General features: G+C 42.3%; 2 protein-coding genes across 11 annotated transcripts in view; one reads left to right on the forward strand and one right to left on the reverse strand.

The window, feature by feature from the left end:
* mark2b (MAP/microtubule affinity-regulating kinase 2b) overlaps positions 1-1,708 on the forward strand; it is a 53,572-nt gene extending 51,864 nt beyond the window's left edge. For all 9 annotated transcript variants that reach the window (XM_018684911.2, XM_018684904.2, XM_018684906.2 and 6 more), the window contains one exon: positions 1,249-1,708. In XM_018684911.2, the coding sequence (XP_018540427.1) occupies positions 1,249-1,357 (109 nt within the window). In that variant the 3' untranslated portion in view covers positions 1,358-1,708. The remainder of the gene's footprint in view (positions 1-1,248) is intronic.
* rcor2 (REST corepressor 2) lies at positions 1,624-18,224 on the reverse strand. Of its 2 annotated transcripts, XR_007814557.1 has the most exons (15): positions 18,026-18,224; positions 14,200-14,325; positions 12,057-12,113; positions 10,951-11,031; positions 10,509-10,561; positions 10,154-10,315; positions 9,907-10,031; positions 9,425-9,491; positions 8,922-9,161; positions 8,279-8,356; positions 7,934-7,991; positions 5,966-6,033; positions 5,477-5,638; positions 2,021-4,545; positions 1,624-1,881 (listed from the first exon to the last, which is right to left on the reverse strand). XR_007814557.1 is itself a non-coding variant. In XM_018684925.2 (14 exons), the coding sequence occupies exons 2-14, from the start codon at positions 14,321-14,323 to the stop codon at positions 4,195-4,197; spliced, it is 1,626 nt and encodes a 541-aa protein (XP_018540441.1). In that variant the 5' UTR covers positions 14,324-14,325; positions 18,026-18,224; the 3' UTR covers positions 1,624-4,194. The 2 variants fall into 2 exon arrangements, 1 of the variants encoding a protein (XP_018540441.1); XM_018684925.2 differs by having other exon boundaries at positions 1,624-4,545.
* Positions 18,225-18,753: the final 529 nt, after the last annotated feature.

Consider the following 18,753-nt stretch of genomic DNA (forward strand, 5'->3'; position numbering starts at 1 on the left):
TGAGGTCCATTTAGTAGCTGTAACGACGCTCTCAGTCTAATCGCTCCATCTTCATCAGAAGGAGTCGACGCCAGTTTCCCTCTGCTCTGCCCAAGAGTCAGAATCAACAGGGCTTAACTCCTGTTTACATGCTGTTGAATATTACTCGTTAAATGTCCCTCCCTGTTCTCTGTTGTCACTCCTGTTCACATTTTAATACAATGTGACACTAATGCCCTGAGTACAAGTGAAAAAGTAACTGTAGTTACAGCCTCACAACCCTCAGGGGGAAAAATAGAATTACTGCTCAACTAGCAAAAGTTTGGAATCTGAATTTTATTTTATTTTTTATTTGTGGTTGCAGGTTTTATAAACTGATAATCTAGACTTTTTAGGACGAAGCTCAATGTTCATTCTTGTCCTGGGGGAAACAAAGCTCAACACAAGGTCCATTTTGTACTTGTTCTGGAGATTTCAACCATATTACATGAGCTTCATCAGCAGGTTGAGTTTGCTCAGTGGTCATGAATTGTCCAGATGCTCTAGTTTGATTGTTTTCTATTGATGGTCATCATGTGATATGACAGCTCCAGAACAAATACTAAATATGTCGTTTAATTTTTTTTTTTTTCAACTGTTTATCCATTTCCAGTCATATCAAACCTCTACCACAGTGTTGATGTCATGTGCCACTAGCTTTCAAAGCAGGATGTGTTTTTGTTGAAATGATGGTTGTGTTTTAGTGTAAGAATGAAGGTCAAACGTGATGTCAGTTGAAATATTTGGCATTTGTATCAACTGGTGCCTGAGACTGGCACAAGGGGGCGCTGTGAGAGAAGCTCATCTGACAGTCCCCTGTGCAGGTGTGGCAGTCTGCGACTGTCACTTTCAGGAGTGCAGTTATGGTATTTATACGTTACTGTTACAATCTCACACTTCTGACCTGAATTTCAGTGTAGGATAACAGTAAGCAGGTATACTGCACTGTGACTGTCAGCATTAATCATGCTGGATTAACGTATTAGGGGCCCCTCAGATCCTGCAGGTCAAGACTTTCTGTAAATTTCTGGCACCTCAGAAAGTCTTGGAGACCGGGTCAGAGACTGACAGAAATAACACCCTGCACACTGTCACTGTCACTTGTGCCCACTTTATTAGTTTTTAATATTCTGAGGTTTTATTGAGCAGAAAAAAAACACTCTCAGTCTTTGCACACCTTTAAAGCTATTTTATGTCTGCCCATTGTTTTCTGTTTGTTTCTGTTAACAGGCTTCTCTGTGTTAGACGGGCTCCTCCACTCACTGTTGCACAGGTAAAACCCAACAAAGTGCTCGAGTCCCCAGCCCTGCTCAGGAATGTGGGAGCTGCAGGTAGCTGAAACTGTTGGGAGTCAACAGATGGTGTTTTCACAAGACTTGGCACCTGGGAATAGATGATGTGCACATGAAGCTCACACTCTGTGGTGGTACACTATACTGTAGACTTGTAGGTGTTAGATATAACTCAGATTTTCTTTCCTGCTTTGGTGGATGATGTTAAATATAGTGTGTGTGGTTAAACTACGTCAACATTAATAACTTAACAAAGTACTATTTGGTCATTTCTTTATTCTAAAAAAAAAGAACATCTGTCAAACATCAACAGTTCAGTTTCCACAATGTAAACAACTTCTCACATCCAGTACACACAAGCAGTTTCTGACACAAAAGGAACAAATGGAGGAAAACAAGTCCAAGCAAAGTCAAAAGGCAAAGCCACTTTAAAGCCAAATGTAGCGATGGGGCGCTTCGATTCCCACTCAGTGCCGCGTTACAGTGAACGCTGAAGGCCTGTGCTGACAGTGACGTGAGACTGTGTGAAAGCAGCAGCACTGATCAGTTTAAAGAGCATGTGATCCCACATCTGCTGGAGAAGGCAGAGACACACAGGCAGCTGCAGTGTTAGAAGCAAGATTCAGCATGAGACTAACACAAGTAATGAAGGTGTCACTGAAAAATATTGTTCAGTTACATTTGTTCATGACGTTGCCTGATATCACAACCTTAAGACGAGTGAGGAGCATTTCAGAGGCAGAGAGCTGCACTGTGGCAGGGCAGGGAGAGAAAATGCAGCATCTCCTGACAGATCATCGTCTAAATTAATTCACTGGTTGATATTACAGCAGAAACTTCTTCCATGTGCCCTTTGACCCTCTGTTCCTGGACAGAGAGAGAGCTGCCTTAACTGGACTCAGAAGGCTTCACAGAGACGTCATCACATCTTTGTAAATCTAACAAAATCATCTCAGCCAACCGGTCGTATGGAAACGTTTAAATGAATAGTTAGTCGCTGTCTTGCCTAGAGATAGCTGAACACTGACATATGTTAAATGAGGCTATCAGCAGCAGTCAACATAAAGACTGTGGACAGAGGGAAATACAGGCTGCCTCTGTCCAAAGGTACCAACTCCTCTGACCAGCTCCTCCAAAAACCAATAATTAACATGTTGCATTTCATTCATTTAATCCATAAAAGCAAAGTGTGAAAACCACAGCCCCTTGCTTTAAGGTTTAGCAGGTGCTGGACTGTTTCTTGGTTGGGAACGAGTTGCCTGGCAACCTGCAGAGACTCGAGGAAAAGAAGTAGAAATAGTCCAGCTGTAAGCAACAGCAAAGTTCAACTTGGAGTTTTTTGTACAAATGAAACTAAAGAAATGTGTTATTTACAGCATCAGACGTGCTGTTGGGTTGATTTTGTTACCTTTGGATAGAACCAGCCTTTTGCATTGTGCTAAGCTAAGTTACGACCGTACAAAGACTCCTCTCTGATGCTCAGCTAACCAGAGACAAGGAAAAACAATGTGGGACAATGTGCTTTTAAAGCAATAACAGACTTTGGCAGAACATTTCCTTTTCTTCTTCAGTGTACGCAAATCTGTAGGAGGTCAGAGAGAGTCATCCCAGAAAATGTTTAGTTCAGCTGCTCTTCACAGCGACCAGTGTTTGGGGTTGACAACAACTGAAAATCTCCCTCATAAGGAACAGACATAAAGCAGTGGGACTTCAACACTGAGCCAGTGAAAAGAAGCTGTGGCAAAATGTCTGGTTGAAATGTGAGACACAGTCCAGTCACACGTGTAAAGGCTCTTTTTCTCCTTAGTGCTCAGTCAATAATTATCATCATCATAATAATAAAGTATGCACTATCTAAACTACTTACAGTCACTAACTGCCTATCTAGGGCTCACCTTTAAAAGTCTAGTCAAAAAAAGGAAAACACTCCAGTAAATACTAGTAATACATGGCTATGAGAGAAGAGGGAGAGGTGTGAGCTCTTGCTCTTCTTTTTCCATTTTTGCCCAATTCTGAACCAACAGTTCCAACTGTTAAAAGCCGCAGTGATAAACTGGCAGCTCTGATTACAAAGCTGTGGGTTTCTTTGAAAAGGTGCCTTCCCGCTCGTCTTTGAGGGTCTGAGTTTTAAAGCAAAGCTCAAAAGGAAAAGGCGTATTTTTCTTCACGTCGTTTCCAACCATCCGAATGATTTTCTAATATACGCGACCGCTCAGGAGGAGGAGGAGTGGGGGTTTGGCTCAGATGTGAGCAACGCTTCCTCCGTTTTGTCATCTTTTCTTTCCCTTGTTTATTTGTCGTTTTTTTTTCCCTGAAGGCTGTTTGGATGACTTGATACTTGCCCAGTGGAACCTACAGTATAGATATATATATATATATATATATATATAGTGTGTGTGTGTGTTCAGTCACACTCCTCTGCAATCCAGATGTTCAACAGTTGCCATGGAGACGAGCAGGTGGGTTTGCCCTCTGTGGTCATGGCTTTCCTCATCAGCTTGATGATCCAGTGTCTCTTGTTTTGTTCAGGGAGGTGTGTGCAGGTAGTATTAGTTTTGAGTTCCCAGTTTTGTGTGTGTGTGTGTGTGTGTGTATGTTACACTAGAGAACTATGGTCTGGAGGTAGGTGTTTGTCAGTACAATAAGGGGCTTCAGAGGACTGCTTTACAAAGTGGACTTGCTGAGGGGGCCCTCACTCTTTTCCTGATCATGTGATGTGTCGTGGTCCCAGGAATGAAGGCTAGGAGCGATGGAGTTACAGGGTGGAGGAATTTTCTCTGAGAAAAGAGACAGCATTGTGTTTGTGTGTTTGTCTGCATGCTAATTTGTGTGTGTATGTGTGTGTGTGTGTGTGTTACTACTCCTGTTATATGTGTGTGTGTCATCAGTGCGAGTTGGACTGCTCCACTTTGAGGCCGACCAGCGACGGAGGCATCTGGCCCGCTGAGGAGGAGGAGCTGGGAGGAGAAGCCCTGAGGCTGGAGTTCCCGGTGGAGGAGGAGGAGGAGGAGGTCACGGCGGGCCGGATGAGCGGAGGTGGAGGGTGGTTGTGGGGCGCTCGGTTCTGAAGTGGCCGTGTCTGGAGAGGAGGCGGCTGCCGGAGGAGGCTGGGGGGAGCTGAGGGAGGCGCGGGGCGCAGCAGCGGGGGAGGCTGGGAGAGGGAGGATGGGGTCTGGGTGGAGGAGGGGGGAGAAGAGCCGCCGGCAGCGTCTGAGGGAGAGTCCTCCATTTTGACCTGAGGGGGAAGAAGGAGACGGAGGTGAGGGAGGAGGTTCAGCAGAGACAATGAAAGAAGATGAAGTGAGAGGAGGAGAGAGACGGGTGGACAGCAGTTGTGGGAAAACAAAAACAAAAAGGAGGAGGAGAGAGGAAGAGTGAGCAGAGACAGACGACGAGGAGACGCAGCAGACCACACAGGAGAACTAAATATTACAACCACCTGCTCCTTCTGTTAAATATACTCATGAGCTCTGATAGATGAATTTCACATTAGTCACACAGAGCTGATAAAGCTCTCTGAAGTTCAGAGAAAGCTGAGTCATGGACTGTGTGTGACTCAGCATCAAGTTGATGGTCCTGATAACGACACGGACCTCGTATCTTTAAAGTTTGTCCCCATCTTAATTTTCAGTATATTGTACTGTGTGACAGTTAAGTCAGCACTAAAGACACTTTTTTCCATTTTGTGTCTCCATCATTCATTTACCTCTTCTCCAACTGTTGTTAAACTTTAAACAACTGTCAATGCTTCACAGATTTTTCAAAATACAATCTGCTAATTAAGGACAAGGCTGAGAATAATTGTATTTTTATTTTTGACAAATTCCAAAAAAAAAAAAAAATTCAAGCCAATAACCAATAGTGTGGTAATAGATACACCTTGTCCTTTGTGCCACAGAGCGTCATTCAAAAATTATTAATACAAATGTGTGTAAATCCGCAGCTGAAAATAGTCCCCAACAAATGTGGTTTCCTCCTGTATGAGTAGTCTTCAGCTGTTTGGGGTAACACTGGACCTTTATTAAAACTGAAAAGGAAAATTCCATAACCCAGCGTTAAAGATCTATGTCATCAGTAGGAGCTAATGGGTTTTTGTACTGAAACACACTCTGGTCAGCATTTTACAGGAGTCTGCAGTATCATGCGTGTCCTCTGTCAGGCCTCACCTCTTCCTCCTCTGCGCCTCCATCTGTAGCTGCTGCAATGTCCTCGCCGCTCCTCCTCGGGTCTCTCTGGTCCCGGCTGGTGGCCACCTGCTCGGCCGCCCACTCCCTCAGCACCTCGTCCAGGTTGAACCTGCGCCGGTAGCTCACGAAGAACGAACTCACCTGAACCGAGACGGGAAGGCGGAAAGTTAGGGAAGAAATGAAGGAGGAAAGAAAGTTGTGCTGCTTTCAAGGACACGGAGGCTGAGAACAGAGGGCAGAAGACAAATGAAAGGAGGGATAATGGAGATTATAGTTGTCCTATAAAGAAAAATGGTTATCTAGACGTAGAGATGAGGAAGAAATCAGAGAAGAGATGAAAATCTGATAGGCAGCTCACTGAGAGTAAAATGCTGGATGGAGGGTTAAACTGAGGTCAGAATAAGAGATGAGAGAGGCGATCTTCACAAATCTTCCCCTAGTTCAACACCTGAGAAAAAGAATGCTCACCTGAGCTGGTGTTTTGGTTCCTATCACCTCTGCAATGGCTGCAAAGTCTTTACCATAACGACGGATAGCTGGAAAGGAGGCAGAAGAAAAACATCAGGTTAATGTTGTGTCTTTACATCACTCACAACCATTTCAGTGCCCTTCAAAGGGCTGAAGAAAAAAAAACAGTTGCTTTCTCTCTGCCTGTCAGAGAAATGGTGCAGTGTGTATGAGAGGAAACACAGGAAGAGTGAATATAGAGTGAGTCGGCTTGTTGATGCGCGTGTTTTACTGTTAACCTTCATCCGAGGTCGGCTGCCTGAGTGCACCTGCTCTTTTACAGACCTGACCTGCTTCACACTCACATCATTACACACATTCATATCCTTCAGCTCCTGCTCCCTCCTCTACTGTTCGCGCAGCACAGCTGCAGCTGATGGGGGGTTAAATGCTTTGTCCAAAAGCACACTGACAGTTTTCTCTTTAAATTTCACCTGACCTGAGGATTAGCAACAGAGAGGTTCCTGCAATTCCTAATGTTTCCCAGTGAGTTAACTCAGTGGTTCTCAAACTGATCTAATTGTAACTGACAATTATGAGAAACCTGACCCTCATGTTTCATGAATGTTAAACTTTGCCCAATTTGCCAGTTTTCAGATAAAGACACAACACTGTCCTGCTACCTGCTGAACTGAAGGTCAACACAGACTTCATCATATTTTCGACTTGCACGTTTGCTCGGTGAGTATCGCCTGTTTCTCATTTTCTAAAAATATGTCTATATTAATAATTTACACGCCATGTTGTCATTTGAATAAATCTTGCTTACATGGATTCAACTAGAACTGTGTTCACAAAAATCACTGCATTATTTCACTGTTAGTGAGAGTAGGACCATAATGATAGTAAAAATAAGTAGATTTAATGTGTTTGCCATTTTCACTTGCTGAGTCCTGTGTTATAACATCTGATAATAATTGCAGGTAAATGGTTCTAATTCCACATCAGTCATTCACAACTTTATGCTATTGCGTGCCACGGCATGCAGAACTGTGTCCATAGCAACAAACATTACCAGCCCTCATCAGCCATGAATCCTCCTCTGAATACCCCTCACTGAATGTCCCTCTACAAGACAACTGTGTGTGTTTAACTAACAAAGTGTTGTGGACACTGAGCTGGAACAGATGCAGCTTCACATCTCCCATAGCTTTAATTCACTTTCATTACAGATGGAATCTGAATCCCATTAGCTCCTATGTATCTCAGTTGCATCAGATATGAAGCACTAAGAAGACATACACTAAGAATACAGAAACAAAGGCCAAGTTCTATTGTACTGCAGCTCAAATGAAGCAGAGTTAAAAATGATATGATCTGCAGAGGAGACATACTGTTTTCAAACAAGAGAGACAATTTGCTGAGTGTTTTTGTCATTTATTTCTGCTTTCGAACATAACTGCATGAAGTGACATAGCAAATTAAGTTTTCTTCCTGTAAATTCACTCGCTTGTTTCCTCAATTGCCAATCTGTCTTTCATTCAAGCCCTTGTTTGCACGCTATTGCTCTTTATCTCTCTTTAGACTAGTCAAGAACTTCATCAAACTGCCTATTTTCAACCTAAATTAACACTACAAGAAATGCCCTCCTTTAGTCTGACTATCGATACTATTGGCATAATGTATTCCCTGATTCCTCCAGTCAAACACAGGAAATGTTCCTGTGGTGAGAGCAAGATTATTTTCTAGCCAAGGCTACAGCAAAGTATCCAACAGTGGCTTCTGGAGTAAGAATTCAGGAGAGATACTGTATGCTTCTACAGTACTGCCACATGCAGTACAGGCAGTTCCTGTGTGTGGAGAATATGAATATGAATGTGTCTAACAGTCTGACTTCTGCCTGTGAATGTGAGGTAGGAAGAGGAGAGCTAGCAACATGAGGTGATTCTGTGGGAGGGGAAGGAAGAGGATGCTGCAGCCTTTACTCACCCTGCACAGCCAGGAGCTGCTCCTCTGTGGTCCAACGAGAGTTCATCTTAGGTGTGGGCTGAGAGACAGAAAAAGGGGGAGAGAATGTGAGGGAGGTAAAGTATGTGGAAAGAAAGAAGAGGAGAGAGGTGAAAATGACAGCATAAGAGCAAAGAGCAGATTACGACTAATCCCAGCCCCACAAGGAGTGAAATTATATCTGGAGGGAGATGGGGAAGCGCAGAGTGAGTATATTAAAGAGGAGAGGGACAAACTCAGGCGAGATCAGAGAATACAGTGAGGCAACAGGAAGGAAGATGTACAAAGACAGGGGTGAAAAAAGAAAGCTGTACAAAAAAGATTTACCTCAGCAGGTCTGAAAGTGTCAACACCTTCACTTAGGCCCTGTTTCAAACTACTGTTGTTCTGTTTAATAGACTGAACCTGAGAGAGAGGAGGGGAGGAAAGAGAGGGGACAGTGTAGTAAGTTAATTGTTTTTGGCTGGTAGCACTGATGCCACTATCCAGAAATCTGCAGCTGAGAGTACACAAACAAAGAATCTTCTGTGACTTTAAACATTCAGTTAGTCACCAGGATTGTTGAAGCAGGTGCTGCAGCTTTCAAATGTAAACAGGAACAGTATATACAGTATGATTTTGTGGTAATGTTGTTCCCAGCTCTTCCCACCCTGAATGACCTGTAAGTTTCTTGCACCTCCCCCAAACATTTATATACTGTAAAAATCAAAGCAACTCCTCACTGAAACTGAATTAATTTTCGTGTATACTCTGCACAGAAAAATGTGACAATTTATTATGATATTGTTGCACCATAAAGCTCTGTAGGAGGTGTTACATTTACACATTTACAGACAGTTCCATTGTTCCAGACACAGAACCCTGTTGAATTCATTGCAAATAGAAGCACAGGTTAATTAGACCCTCAGTGTATTTTTGTGTATAATCAGATGATGTGATTAAAGGCCAGATTACAAAAACTCAGACGTACTTGTCTCTTGAGTGACACCAACTGTGTGTCCAGCTGTCGTATAGTTAGCACCCCGGCATCATGAGAGGCTGACAGGGACATGATGTCTCCCTGCTCCAGGTGCATGCCTTTGGGTGGCCTGCGGCGGGCTCTGAGCGGGTGGTGGCGGTACTGAGCCCCAATATTCTCCTTCTTTACCGGCCCAGAGCGACTGGGGGTGGCCTTGTCGGAGCTGGTGCTGCTGGGGTTCTGTTTCACTGCCTAAACAGACAGAGAAATCGCACAAATATTAGAAATCAGCTTCAGGCAGAATGATAGATTTTTATAACAACAGCAACAAGAGGGCAGCATTACATTTATACATAATAAATGAAGCTGAAATTGAAGGATATAGCAAGCATTGATTTGGCTTGCCTGATCTCCTCAGGGAAGTCATGACTAATAAAAAACAAAAATGTGTTTATATAAGAATGCACACACGCTGTGTCAGTCAAACAACCGCTATTAAGTTTTCTATTGCTCACCTCTTTCTTGGTGTCAATCTCAAAGTCACTGTCACTGCCAGGGTCTCCCTCCTCCATCTCATCATTACTGCAAGGGGAAAAAAAGAAATTAAAATAAACACACCCATGCCAAAGATTTGTCCATATCCAAGTATCTAAATTAGAACAATGTTTGATTTAATCAAAAATTATTCCAGAAATGCTCACAAATGTCAGCTGAAAATGACAAGAAATACTTTCAAAAGATCTCATTTATATTCATGAGGTTCTTGTTTCCCCACGATGACATGATTATCCAGTGTCATTTAACAAAGGAGTTTTGTAAAATGTCAGATCTCAGGTGAGTAGTTTCTGAGAGAACTTAATGGTTCCTTTCTGCTCAGTCCTTCCTCTAATTTTCATTCTTCCCTCAGTCCATCCCTCTATTCATCCCAGCCTTCTGCTCTCCCTTCATACTTAGTTTCCCCCAGGGGAGATTATTAAAGTTTAATGGTTTCTCATGCCTGTCATCTTTCTCTCTCTTGTTGACCAGCCTCCTGGCCTGTCGGTCCATGACTGAGGTCCTGGTCCTGGTCTTCTTCCAGCTGTAGTAGTACTTTACCAAGCTGGAGATCAGCTTGTCTGGAAGCTGTACACAAACACAGACAATCAATAAACTGGGTATTAAATATTAAAAATATTTCTGATAACGACAGTAATTCCTGTACTAAATGTACTAGCAGGGTGTGTGTTATTCTGCAGGTTTCTCACCATCTGCTGGATGCGGTGGAAGCTCTTGCCGTGGAAGCTGAAGGCCTGTTCGAACAGTACTTTATCCTCGACCGTCCACTCGTCTGGAAAGGGAGTGAAGTTAGCGAGGTCGGCCAGTGAGCGCTCCACGTCGTGTTTGTGCCACAACAACATGCCCAGGGCCTGATGGACAGAGGCAAGGCCGGGAAATGGGGGAGTGTGTCAAGTCAGAAATAGGACAAAAAAGAGACAAAGACAAGAGGAGTAAAAAGTTAAGCTGCTGTAAAATGTAGGAGAAATTAGGCTAAACCTTTTAAATATAAACATATCCATGTAGTTTAAGTTTTTAAGGAAAATATGGAAAGATGAAACAAACCTGCTCCATGTTGTATCCATGTTTCTCTTTAGCCATCAGGATGTACTCGTCCACTAAAATAAAGAGAGAGAAACGGAAGGAGAAATGGAGAGATGAGAAATACAAAACCAGGTGAAGAAGGTAAACAAAAACAGGGAGGTTGAGAAAGGAGAAGAGCAAATAAACAGAAACAGAAACAGAAAAACATTCAAGAGTGGGAATATACATAAATTAAGGGGAGAGAAGACAGATGGAGATTAAAAGACCGAGTAAGTGCACATAAAGAGGCAGATAGAATGAAAGTCTTAATTGCTACTGTCCAGTCAGTATATAGGCACTAAAGTGAATATAAGGTAAGGTCAGCTAGGGTAAGTGTGTGTATGTGTGTGTGTGTGTGTGTGTGTGTGTGTGTGTGTGTGTGTGTGTGTGTGTGTGTGTGTGTGTGTGTGTGTGTGTGGCTTACACATTGCGTCAGAGAGCTGACTGTTGGGACACCACACCAACATGCTCCTTTGGTCCTTCTCATTGTAGCGGGTTGGACTGTCTGGTAATGAAAACAAAACCAGACATTTTCAGACATAAGATCCTGACATGGAGGTTACACTTACATCTCAATGCCTCTTCCACTGCCACTGCATCATCCACCATTTAAAATCTTTGAACTCCCCACATATCTCTCCCTCTGTGATATTAACTTTCACTTTCTTCCTCCCTCTTCTTTGCATGTTTTATTCTGTCTAAACTGTTGCGTCTTCATTAAGGGGAAAGGCAAGGAGGAGACAGGGATATTTGAGTCTGTGAAATCTTTTGAGGATTCAACACCTGTGCATAGCCAAAATCCAGATGTCAAGCTAGAGATAGGTATGACTGCTCCTACCCTCTTCTAGTGCAATCTGATTGTTGTGGGACAACTTCCTCTTTTTCTCTAGAGATAAAGGTAATTGTTTTCCCAATGTTCAGCCACTTTATATCTATTTTGATGGTTTGAATATTGCAGAGCTAACCCTTAAAGAGACCCTTACTGCATTGTGTCACAGGTAATATCAATTATTAAACACACTTTCTAGCTTTTAACACTTCAACTCCATCTTTATCGGGTTAATTTAAGGCCTTTAACCCACAGATACCTCCCGTATTCTGTCAATCCAGGCTGTGTACAGGAAGCATCATTGTAGTGTACGTTTTTGCAATTTTCCACCTGATTCTTTGCAGCCTGAATGACTGATGCTAAGATTATTACCACGAGATGAATGACTGTTTTTGTGCCTTTTATTCCCACAATAAACTGAGTGATTTAATATCTGCACCTAGGGGGAGGAGAAATCATTTAAGACATTTTGCAAAAGTTTTCTTCCCCTCTCTCCACTTTCCTGGATTTCCATAGTAACACTGGTCATTTGACCTTAATTTCTCTCATCATCTGCATTCCCCTACTTCCTCCATTTCAATGTCCTCTACTCACCTCTATGTCTCCTTCTCAGCCCTGATTTCCAACCTCTCTTTATTCACCCCTTTTCATTTCTCTCTGTCATCTTCCTTTCTCCCATTCTTTCCTCTGTGCCAGCTTACCTGGTTTGAACTCTGGGATCTGAGCCTGGTAGTCTCCTCCCACTCTGATCATACTGTCTGTAGAAAGAGACACAAGATGACCTTGAGTTTCTACAGCATTTCCAGAGATGAGAGAGAGATGGATAAAGTGCAGTAAGGATAGAAGAGGATGGGAGACAGATATTCCAGTAACAAGACAGAAATTTCCCCCTATCTGTTAAGACTTGTACCAGGCTTCACTATAGGTTTGCCCTGTCGAGGTTCTGGCTCAGCAGTAGCAAAGTCCGTTACATGACCACACACAACCTTTTCTCAATAACAAAGCACTGTATCAGCATGACCGTTATGATGTCCAAAACCCCCCAAAAATAGAAGAAATAAAGTTGTCTTCCACCTAACTGAGTACCAGAGGTTTGTGAGAAAACAAGCAATGTCTGAATGTGCCGAAGACACATTACAACACAGACGGATGATGACCAATGGTGGTCCAATGGTTAGCATTGCGTAAACCCTGGACAAAAAATTCACCAAAATAGATTAATATATTTTTTTTAAAGTCCATTAAATTTAATAATCTAGTTACTAGTTCTTATACACTGAAATTAATATATTGTGGTATCAGGGTTAGCGGAGTTGATAAGTGCTGCCCACTAAAGCAAAAACCTGATTGTGACTGATTAGGCTATTTGTCTCTATTTTTAACACTTCTTTAACTTGCAAATACTCAGAAGGTTTTCTTTGCCAAAGACATGCTACACTGATACTGTATACTACTGCTAACCAAATGTATCATATAATCAATCCTGACACAGCTCATCTTGTTATTCATGTATTTATTAGATGACAGTTTAAACAGTTGCCTCAAGTCATTAAATATAAGGCCTTTACTGTGCAATATATTGTCACTGCTCTATTTCATATTTCATAAAACTGCATTTTTTTTTCATCTTTTTTAAGCACTCTTTCCAATGAGGCGAGGCACATCCACTATAAAAAAACTGCAGGAAACCCTGAGGATATGTAATTAGTTTTAAACAGTGCAAAACATTCTTAAGTCTTCATGTTAAGAAACCGCCTGCAAATTGAATTTACTGTTCGACTTATTTGGGTTTTTGAACTGTTTGGTTCTACTATGACAGCAGGAAGCTCTCAGTCACTTGTCTCTTTATTCAAGAGAACAATTAAAATTCAGAAATAGCATATATTGTGATAAATATCACTACCTGCACACTACATTTTCATCGATATCGCATCCCAATGTGAGAAACCCACACAGTTGGAGGAAAACGAAAAGAGGGAAGTGTGACAGCGGATGGCAGACATTAAGTAATTAGTGGTGTGGTGAAGCTAGCACAAAATAGAAGAGATGGAGAGAGGGTGGAAAACGAGGGATGAAGAGAGCCTATGAGGGAAGCGGGGAAGCAGGCCGGGAGGAGGAAGAGACAGATTACTGTTTCCACAGGGACAGAGGACAGGAAGGAAGGAGAGGGGGATGATAGAAACTGGAGTAGATGGTAAGAAATGGGTGGAGAGAGGCAGGAGGGGGAACATAAAAAAAGAAAAAATGGATGGAAGGAGAGACGGAGGCAGCAAAGGAGACACTGAAAAAAAATGAGAGAAATGACAGAGAAAGCTGACTGAAAGACTGAAGAAGGATGGAGGAGGTGGAGGCAGGCATGAATGTACTAATCTGGGTGGTAAAGTGCCTTTACAACAATCCCTAACTATTCCAGTTTTACTGCTGTGTTTGATCTAAAAATGTGTCCCTAGTCCATGTACAGGGTGAGATAATAGTTACAAAATGAAAGATCAACAGCAAGTCAGTGGGTGAAGGAGAGAACGGAGGAAGGAAAGATGTATGTGGGCAGAGGATGACAAGGATGGAAGAGTGTGGGAAGGGGGTGGAGGAGAGGAGGGGACGACAGAGCAGAGCAGTGTGCAGGGACTAAAGAAGCACTGCAGCAATGCAATGAATGCAACCAGAACAGCTACCATGATGTATCTGTACAGTGGAGAGGTCTGTATGTAAGAACACCTCACGTTAGAACAGCAAACCCTGATATTAAGAATCTGTATGTTAAATCACTTCTTAACTTAGGCAGAGAGGTCAGTATAATATACTTCAGTTTAACGTGTGTGTGTGTGTGTGTGTGTGTGTCTCTACCGTGAGCATGTTCTTCATCACTGCTCTCCTCCTCAGAGTGCGGCTGGCTGTTGCCGTTGGTTACGGTCTTGGCTCTGCTCCTGGACAGGACCCCGGCCCCCGAGCGCTCCATCACTGAGGGCATATCTGCAAAAAACACACAAACCCTAAATATGAAATTTCTCCACTTACACCACCATTCAACAATATCCCTGTCTTAAGTATGATTCAGTCTCCCATTAAACCATCAGTTAACTCTTTTTTCAGTGAGCTGGCTGCGATGTGGGTTCACTTGAAACCCTATAAAACCTAATTCACTCTTGTAAAGTAGAACGGCACCTTATGCTGCTATTCTGGAAGAATTCCCATTTATTTTCCCTTGAGCTTAGTTTATTTTCCAAACATTGGTATACTGTATGTACACCAGAGAACTCATTCACACACTCAACTACTCAGTTATCTCTCACTGGCCCTCATTATCACTAAATAGCTCTCAGCATCACCTTAGAACTCACAACCTCTCAAATCAATGTGACCTTGCGCTGATAACAGTTGAGTGGAAAATCAGCCGATGAAGATGCCATGACATGGTTTCTATTTGTTGGCTAAAATACATCTTTTGCTAATCGCCAGATTCCAGCTCAAGTTTAAGTTCTTATCTTCCTCTGCCAAGTGCTGACCTCAAGAGCACAACCACCCACAATCCACAGGAACTTCTGCAGTTTGTTCATCACAGGACCCAAACTGATTAACTTTTTCCCTTGTTACTCTAAACAGAGTAGCAGGTTAGTGAGCCGGATTATGATTTAAAAAACATGAAAGCTTAAATGAATAAGAAAAATCATCTGCAATGGTTTTGTTTAACAATTAGGGATGCAGCAGCAATCTGACTTTCTCTGCTGATACCACTGATCACTGATCCCTTACCAATATTCTCTTTTTCACATATTTAAGCTCTCCAAAACCTCACTGCATGGAACTCACTGGAATCATTGTAGTGTGAGGTAACGTAAGGCCAGGGATAGCTGTGTCACTAAAAGCTGAGCTGACAGCCAGCCGTGACTGAATGAATGGAACTGACAGCAGCAACAATGAATTTAACAATGACACAGATGAAGAAACTTTATTTAATGTGGATCGATCACATGATGGCTGATACCTGATACCAGATAGCGATCATACAGATCAGACTGGTTCATACCTATGATTAACATGATTATTCATTTTTTGTCATCTTACAATCAAAAAATGTCAAATGTTCCCTTGTTTCAGCTTATTGCTGAAGATTTGCTGCTTTCTTTGTCTTATGTGATAATGAACATTTTATGCAGAAGTCACTCTGAGCTTTAGGAAACCAGGATTGGCAATTTTACACAACACAATATGATTGAATATTTAAGAAAATAAGCCTAGGAAACACCACCTGTCACATCAGTTTAGAGTTGTGGTAGATTAGCAGACTAACCTGACAAATTTTGACAATGAAAAACAAATTGATTTTTCCAGCATGCTAACATTTCCAAAGCTGAAGCTATTAGTCAATTAATTGATTAGTTAAGTAACATAAAATGAACAGTTTTGTTGATAGAGAAGTCAGTTTTGGCATTTATTTAAGCAAAACCTCCAAAAATCCTCTAAATATCTGCTTGTTGTCTTGATAGCAAAATAAAAGTATCTAAAATGAAAATGGTCACTAGTTGCAAATTTTTGTGCATATGAAAAAAACAAAAAAGTAATGGTGCTGACCCAATATTGAACAGGTCTTTGCATATTCAATTACATTATTAAGACGCCCAAACCTGATGTCCTGTTTGAGTCTAACATCACTTACAGTCTCCAATATGAACAATATGCATCACAAAAACCAAGCCACATGACCCCCCCCCCCCCCCCCCCCTTAAAAGCCAGGGAGAGCCCACGTATCTACACACACAAGCACACAAATGCACGTCTGAAAAACAACGTGGATAAAACGTGCCATGGATAACATGAGAGCCCTCCTGCATGAAGGGGGCTCTCATTTTAAGTGTCATCCACAGTTATATTATTACGTGGCCAAGCCTCGTTCTCTCTCGTTCTCTCTCTCTCTCTCTCTCTCTCTCTCTCTCTCTCTCTCTCTCTCTCTCTATCTATCTCTATCTCCGGGCCAGAGAGTCCCACCACAGTTGCACAAAAGACTAGACGGTCAGCTGAGGACACAGCTCTACACGGCAGAAAGTAACCCATCAAAACTCCTTCCTCGTACACAAACAGCGCCGTTACAACCGACAGGTGACTACAAACAAAGGCATCGAGATCTGGGACAGTTCAGGGTACAAACACCGACGCTTACACTTGCTTTCTGTCGTCATCACATCAGCAACTTCATCTCCAGTTTCCTAACTTGAAATGTGGCCAGAACAAAGCAAGGACGCGGAGTTGTGTGACAAACGGGTTCAGTCACTCATATTAAACATGACCGGTTATGCTGCTAGAGGGGATAGTGGGGGGGATCTTTACAACCCGAGAGATTAAATCACATCTACCGAACCCCGGGTAAACAATACAAGTGTCTGAGGCCTTTGTCTATCGCTGCTGCCGGTGGCCCCCAAAACTACAACAGCTGCTTCCTCTAACTTCACTGAAAAAGAAAACCACATGTCCCAAACCTAGACGTATCTCGGTGTTTTTAAATCTACCTCAAAGTACTAAAGTTTGGGAAATCGCTGAAGCTACAAGCCACAATGGATCTATATAATCCCGCCCCGGTTCACTTTCAGGGAGAGTTTTTAGGGGGCTGTGGTAGCCTCGGACACTGCCTCGGGAGCCTCGAGCTCTACCAGAATAATCAACTTTTATGAGCTTTACGAGTAAATACTTACATACATAACTGCTAACTCGGTAGGCAGGGTCTATTTGTAGTAATAAGTATTGCTCAACCATTTACTCATGCTTAGTAATTATTTTTCACAACCTCTAACCAGCATATGGAAAGATTTTACAACTTTGTGTCACTTAACTTATAATATTTGGAAATCAGATACGATTGTGCATTATGTTACTCAAAAACAATGAACTCTACAATCATCGTTTACTAAGTTTATTGTAATGTAATGAAACTCTATTCATTTTTTCTCCATTATACATTTCTCAATGCACTTCTCATCTTTGATGCACCATTTTTGACTCATACCGACAAATAACGTTGACAATAATAGTCCTAAAGTGACTAATACTATGCTCATGGACTTCAGAAATAAGTTTAGAGTGGCCTTAAAGTGACATTTTTGTAAAGGGAAAGGTAATATGTTATATTAGTATGGGGACCCATTTTGAGCATCCCTTCATAATTTTAAAAATACTGGTTTTCTATAAATTAGTTAGTTCATTATTAAACCTCACCAAAAAGATGAGGTGGTGAATTCGCACCCGCCCTTTATCTAAGCCCCGTTTGTTAACTAAATCAATATTTTCTCAGCTTTCCTGAGCAGTTATCTGTGCGCTGTGTGTCAGACTTTGAAGTCCTTTTGTTTTCCCCACGCTTACGCTGCTGTTACTACTACTAACGCTACTGTCTGCTTCTGCTGGCATGGAGTAAAAACTCACTCCTTGGGTTATTATAACTCTACTAGGTGGTCTGTTTCGGGACATTTAGCTGCAAACCGCCACAGTTTGAACGCTCGAAGTAATTCCTGGTTGCTAGACAATAAAAAGCAGGCGACATTTCCCCCCTCACCAAAGTGCAATCTGAAGTCAAACCTAGTTGGTCGTTGGGATGCTAACGTTAGCCAGTTAGCTTGCGGCTAGTACCCTCGCGTTACATTAGTAACGTTAATAGTTGGAAGTCAAGATAACAGTAACACTGTACCTGTGTTTCGTTTCTCTCCGCTTTCCCACACTCAAAACTTATCTGCGCCTCTGTCCGCGGTTTATAATCCCCTTGGAAGTGCTAAAAGATAACTACTGGACTTAAAACGGCTTAATTCTTCTCTAATTGATGAACACAGTCAGTACAATGAAGTGAACTGCATGGATAGATGGAAGCAGCCGTGAGTGTGAGTGTGTGCCGGGGAGACGGACAACACCCGGAGAAAAGTGAGGTGGACATCCGCTCGGGTGCGTTCGCCTCTCCCAACCAGCCGTTTGGATTGACAAAAAGTAGTCCCGCAAAACTATTAAGTGAAACCTACTCTTGGTTTGGGATTTTTGTCGCTTAACATATCATTTGGCACATAAGAATGCCCTTTCTAGCTCTCCTTTATGAAAGTTTTTGGTAAAAATATCTTTTTAATCTGCTTACCTGCTAATTCACAATATGATTATTATTTACAGTTCATCTCGTTTAAATAGCAGGAGGAAGAAGAGGTGGTTGTGTTTTATAGAAACACTATCTGTTACAGACTCTTAATCTGCCATCTATCAAAATCCCATAAATTAGGGACTACTTGCCAGTGTGTCGGCGGAGGGATTCGTCAGCTGTGCATCTCCGTGCTGAGCCAGGCTGTCCAGACTTGTACTGATGTATGCATGGTGGAGAAAAGGGCAGGAGAGTGGGGTACAATTGAACCGAGTGTGTGTGTGTGTGTGTGTGTGTGT

The sequence above is a fragment of the Lates calcarifer genome, linkage group LG14 (genome assembly GCF_001640805.2).
Source record: "Lates calcarifer isolate ASB-BC8 linkage group LG14, TLL_Latcal_v3, whole genome shotgun sequence".
Classification (NCBI taxonomy): Eukaryota; Metazoa; Chordata; class Actinopteri; family Centropomidae; genus Lates; species Lates calcarifer.